The sequence below is a fragment of the Geospiza fortis genome, unplaced genomic scaffold, assembly GCF_000277835.1.
Source record: "Geospiza fortis unplaced genomic scaffold, GeoFor_1.0 scaffold399, whole genome shotgun sequence".
Taxonomy (NCBI): Eukaryota; Metazoa; Chordata; class Aves; order Passeriformes; family Thraupidae; genus Geospiza; species Geospiza fortis.
Genome location: NW_005054560.1, coordinates 529894 through 535893, shown reverse-complemented (window position 1 = coordinate 535893; position 6000 = coordinate 529894). Strand labels below are relative to the sequence as shown.

General features: G+C 47.0%; 1 protein-coding gene across 1 annotated transcript in view; it reads right to left on the bottom strand.

The window, feature by feature from the left end:
- Window positions 1-532: 532 nt before the first annotated feature.
- The window catches only part of TNR (tenascin R), a 31051-nt gene continuing 25583 nt past the window's right edge, over window positions 533-6000 (bottom strand). Inside the window, 5 exon segments of the mRNA XM_031064149.1 lie at window positions 533-1783; window positions 2184-2347; window positions 3864-4025; window positions 4767-4863; window positions 5774-5925. Coding sequence (XP_030920009.1) covers window positions 1664-1783; window positions 2184-2347; window positions 3864-4025; window positions 4767-4863; window positions 5774-5925 — 695 coding nt within the window. The 3' untranslated portion in view covers window positions 533-1663.

The window sequence follows — 6000 nt, the reverse complement described above, 5'->3', positions numbered from 1 at the left end:
TTATGTTTCCCATTTAATGCTCTTCTTCAGCTCTGCAGCCATCATGAGTAACGTCAGAACATTAAGGAGTGTGACCACGAAAGATACACTGGCCTGAATTATAAGCTACTGCAAAGATGCCTTTATGTTGCCATCTGAAAGATGTTTTTGAGACAAAGCAGCTTCAGTGTGATAAAACCAGATTAGCAGTGTTTAGCATTTGTAATGTTCCTTTGGCTGCAAATCCAGTGATGAGCTGCATTGTCCTTGGATGCACGAATCCCTTCTTGGAGACCAGGCCAGTGACAATGCCCAGCATTGACCAGAGTCCTTGGAGAGGAGTGACAAGCATGGTGGTCACTTGGGCTCTGTGGAGGTGGGGACAATGACAACAGGGCACAGACAGAGCTATCCACAGGGTCCATCTTCCTTGAGTTAAGGATGGGAAGAGTGAACTCATTAATTCTTCCAAGGGCTTTGAAATGCTTCAAAATCCAAATGGAATCCCTTCCAGGAGGGGAAACAGTTGATTTCCTGTTATAGAGCTGGCAATACCAAGGCACTGAGATTTGTGTCTCTCTTGTGATGGCATTGAAGAGGGATGGTGTAAGAGAAGGAAGGAAATGGGCATTCCTCAGCTTGCACTTGTCTTCCCTTAGCTGCATTCCCTGTGTGTGTGGAGGGCCATGGACAGGAGCACCTGAGCTGTGACAGCTGCTGCTTCAGGTTGGGCTGCAGTTCTGTGATATCTTTTGATTGCTGCTCCTCCTCTGAGACTCATTTGTTTGCGACCAGTGACCTCAGTGAGAGAGAGCATGATGGAATGTAGAAATAACAGATGAAGTGGGTCCTTGATTTCAGGACCACAAGTAGGGATTCTTCTCCCAAGTCTTCTAATTTAAGTCCTTTCTTCTCCATCAAGTTCAGCATAACCCAGGCAGATGTCATGGGCCTGGAGTGGGCTGAGTTCAGCTTGGAGGAGTGGATAACGAAGGTTGGGGCTGGTAGAGTAATTCTTATTCCCATACACCTCATGTACACAAGGATGACTTTGTGGTGGGACCAACACATGAGCTGTGGACTCTCTGGAGTTTGCCTACGTATGCAGATATTTGCCAAGCCCTCCTGTGAAAGCTGGGGATGGGAGGAGCCTTTGCTCATCCTCAATTGGTCCCCAGGTGTCCAGAGCCTGCACATAGGGGAGGGTTGGTGTCTACAGGATGGCACAGAGCTTGGGACCTCCCTGCCAGGAGTGGACAGGGAGGCAGGGAGAGGACAGGCATCCCTGGCCATTGCTGGGCTGGAAATGGCCACACCAAGGTACCTGTGGGGAAGGTTTCTGCCACAGCCCCATGACAAACATTTCTAACAGGGTTTGCTGGGGATTTCTATGTCTTTTAAAAAAATATCAAAAAATCTGTCTCTTTCTCTTTCTTCTCATGTTAAGGGCCAAAGTATTGGGATAGGGAGACTGGAAATTTGGTATTTCTCTGGGACAGATGCAAAGCAATGAGGTCTTTCCTTTCCCATGGCCTTTCCTTGTGCCATGGTTCCCTCCAGCACTTGTGAGGGGCAGCTTGCTATCTCAGACGAGTAGTAATTTTTTTTTCCCTTTTCATATTATAAAATACAAACAAATGACAGAAAAGGTCAGGTGGTGGGAGGCAGGAGGGGTTCAGCTGGCTCAGAGCTGTAGGGACCGTCTCTTCCTCCCAGAGATGTTACGGTGGTTGTAAGGTCGCATCTTCATTTCCACAAAGGGGATGGAGAACTCGTGGCCTTTCCAATGGTACCAGTTAATCCCCTGGCAGGAGGGAGAGAAAGGCAGAGGGTAAGGAAAGACCCTAACAAGAAACCAGAGTAGGAGAGGAAGGAAACAAGGTAGATTGGTGTAGAGAAACCAGAAGGAAAAACTTGCTATAGCAGCAGCAAGCAGTTCCCCTGCTTCTATGGTTGCTTTTTTTTCCCCCACTGCTCAAAGGCTGGTCAAATTTCATGTAGATAATTTTTTTAGTCTAACACACTACAGCAGATGACTATGGCACAAAGCCTAGTTGGCTTGAAGGTGGCTCCCTTTGCTCCAGCTGGTGTGGGGACATGCCACCAGTTCTGACCCTGGTGCACCAATCACACCACCCCAGCCCTAACCTAGGCTTGCTGACACGTTTCCCTGGCAGAAATTCCAGAGGCTTTGAAGCCCTTACCTGACTGTGCCGGGACTCTCCGTACTTGCCGTTGAGGTTGGTGCGGTGGCAGTTCTTGTACCACCAGGCCCCTTTGTAGGACATGGCACAGTTGGTCACAGCAACATCATTGTCCCTGTCCTTGGTGGAGAAGGGGCGTCCCTGGTGATAGGTGAGGGAGTCTCCTGTGGAAAGAGGTGCTGTTAAAGGTGATGGAGTCTGTTATCTGGTCATTTCACAAGGAAATTGGGATGTTCTGGGTTTGTGGTAACCATTCCAGTCAATGGCTCAAACAGCTGACAGTCTGGGGATAACTGGAATAACTGGATGTTAACTGGATGTTAACTGGAATTATTCACAACTGGTTCATCTGAGGTCCTCTGCTGTCTGCTTAGGATCAGTGCAGACTGCAGCAAATCTTAGAGACTTCTTGGCGTTGTGAGATAAAGTGCTTGGATATGTGTTTGGATCTGAATTTCAGTGTTTCAGAAATTATTTAAATCCCATATTTTGGCATCCCTGATTTCCCAAGGCTTGGCTCTGCTATATAACTTCAAGATGCTTTCAGCTTCCTTCTTTCCTGTTAGCCAAAGAGAGCTTTTTCTCTCAAGGGAGACCAAACATTCATCTCTTGAACCAAGATGCTTGGCCACCTTTTCTCTCTTTGAATAAGATAAAGAAGTTTTTTGGAAGGTGTATGATGTCTTATTCCACCAAAACCTCTAACTTCAGCCTCACTGGACAACTAGACAGCTGCTTTTTGTATGAAAGAAAAGCCAGAGTAAAATTTGGTGAATTGAGTGATGTACTTACAGGAGACATTCTAAATATGCTCCTTGGTAATCCCTAAGGACATATGAAGTGGATCCATGCTGACTGTGTGCAATCCAGCCATGGAGAGACTGTTGCTGCCATCCTTGGCAGTACATTGGGTGCTTTGTGCCCTGGGATTTGAGGTTAGAGCAAGTGCTTTGTTGCACACCATCAAGATTCCTGTCATCTCTCTTCCAGTGGCAACTGACTGGTATTGAACAGGGAAATTCCTGCATCTTGGATATGTTGTGGGGTTCCACCTAGTACATGGTGGAAGTTCCATCATGGGGGCTTGCACTGGGCATGTCTATCCCAGATGAAGGGGCTAGAGTTGTACCCCTTCTGCCTTCTTGAGGAAGAGATCCCCTGTGCCCTCCCTCTAGCACCCATTTTCTTCTGCTGGGCAACTCTAACTCCTCTGAATCAACCAAGTAAGCAGGTGTGACAGTGTCCTTGCAAAACTGGGCAGTGTTTGGCCTTTATGTGAGGAAATGACTCAGAGGATTTCAGATTTTTCCATAGCTGTGGAAAGGCAATAAATACAGCCTCCAGCACGACATCAATAGCCAGCTGTGGCTACTGCCAAGTGAGATGACACCTTTGATGGCTGACCTGGTTATTTGAACAGCAATGTCTCTCATATTAAATATCTAATCCCCAATGGAAAATTCCATGTCCTTAGTGGGATTTATCAGCCTGGTTTACACGATGGACTGCAGGAAGGCAGAAAGGACTATGGGTGTTTGTCTCGCCACCCTAGACAAGTGAGATTTCATGTTGAGATTTCCTTTACAGTCTTGGACCAACCAGTCAGAGGATTTCCCAAGACCCTTGCAGCACGGAGGCTGCAAGGATTTCCCAAGATCCTTGCTAGTAAGGAGGCTGTACCTGAAGTGCCATTGTAGTCCCCAATGCGCAGTTTGTAGAGGCTCCTGGAGTCACCAATGGAGAACTTGTCATAGTAGGCATATGCTGCCTCCTGGCCATCCCTCATGTCTATCCGCAGCTCGTAGCGCCCTTGGGATGTGATCTTGTGGATGTTGTCCAAGCCTGTCGAGACAGAGTAACATCCAGTGAGACCTGGTGCCCAGATCTGCTCCGTGAACAAACAAGGAAAGCTCTAGGCAAATAAAACAGTAGTAGGAAATGAGAGCAAGGAGAGGAATCAAAGAGCAGCAGCATTTGTGGTGAGTTTGTGTGTCTCCTGGCACTGCTGGAGTGTCCTCACTGAGATTCAATTGAGATTCAATTCCCTGTGTCTGTGAGCAGTGGGTTCACGGCCCAGATTTCTCCAGATTCCTTCATGCTGCTGAAGCTTGGAACATTCAGCTTTTGAGCCCTGGTGCTACTTATGTTGTTGTTAATCTCCCATATAAGCTAGAATGTGTTTATGGTGCAGGTCCCTGTGGCTCATGTTCAGGTTTTGAAGGAGCATACTCAATTTCAGAGCTGTGCTCTCTCCTTCTCACTCCTTTCCTGCTTTCATTGGACTTTCTGGCCACCAGCGCAACCCGTAGTCATCCAATGGACAATGATGGGTTTTGGTCCAAGGAAACTGACAGCATACATACCCCCCTTGTCTCCTAGAGAGAGCAAACTAGGGAGCTGCTAACCTCCACAGTGTGCCTCTGCATGAGGTCCTAAAGTGAAGGGCAGGAAATGAACAGAAGGAAAACTGTCTGAGGGAGAACGTAGAGGAATGTGGTGAAAGGCAAAGAGCCAACAGCTGACACAGTGCTTGTGGAACGTAAGTTTGACACATCAATGAAAGGCAACCAGGGAAGGTCATACCCAGCCAAAACTCATCCTCCAGGTTTCCAAAGCCAACGCGGTAATCTGCCCATTTCCGGAAGAAATCGGTCAGCCCGTTCTGCCGCCGCTGGAACACCTGATGTGGAGGGAGAGCAGGAGGAAAATCATAAAGATGGAGATGAGAAACAGCTATGCCAGGCTTTGGACACAAGGTAAAGATAATAATTTTTCTTTCCATTAGGCCTTTCAGGGGAGAAAATTGCAATGTCCATCCAGTTAGTGTTAACTGCAGCCATGCAATTAATTCATGTGCAGGTGGAAAAACCAAAGAGATATTAGATAATGTCCAAGGCAAATCAATGGTAAAATAGGAAGGATTTGGCCTTTGACGTTTCTGCTTTAACTAGTACATGGTGCCTCTGGTTTTCTAGCACGTAATTCTGCTTTGAGCTGCCTATTTCTGTGATATCTAAGGGGATGTTATGAAGCAGAGTGAGAGAGAAATTTACTGGCTAGAAATCAGCATTTGAGGAAGCCCATTTTTTTTTGGTTTTGACTATACATCTAGCAGGGTTTTATGTAATATGTGTAAGTAAAAGTTTGACATGAATAAGATCAAAGCACCATGGCATTATTTACTTACGCCGTCAGTCCATCTACGTCAAGACAAGCAGTGTTTGTGCAGCTCAAAAGCCAAACAGGCATTTGTTTCTAAAGTTCTCCTCAGACTCAATTGGGGTGACGCCTGACACCCTCCATCTGCAGGCAGTGTGAATCATTCCCCATGAAAGCTACCAGCCATTAATTTCATTTCTAGAACAATAAATCAGCTTCACTCACAGATTTTGCTCTCCAGAAGCAGTGCAAACATGCCAAATAAATCAAAGGGCATTTCTCCAAGTGTAACTATTATTACTGGAGCGTGGGCCATTCACCGCGGCGTGCGAAATGAAGCGTGTGATGCCGAGCCTGCTGTCATGCCCATGCTTTGCTGATAGGGGCTCAGTTACTTTGTGGTGGGGACAACATGCCACACGGATACTCACAATCCAGCCCCCTCCATCAGTGGTCATGTCACAGTACACGGGCACCCGCTGGCTGAGGTCCCCGTTGATGGAGATGGTGTAGACCCCGCTCAGCGTGTCTCCGTTCATCAGGTGCTGGGCACAGTCCTGAGGGTTAGCAAATACACGTCCTCCTGCAAAATCAGTCAAAAAAAATGGTAAAATTCAAGCAAAGAGACACATTTTCCCCATGCTTCAGGCTCCACTAG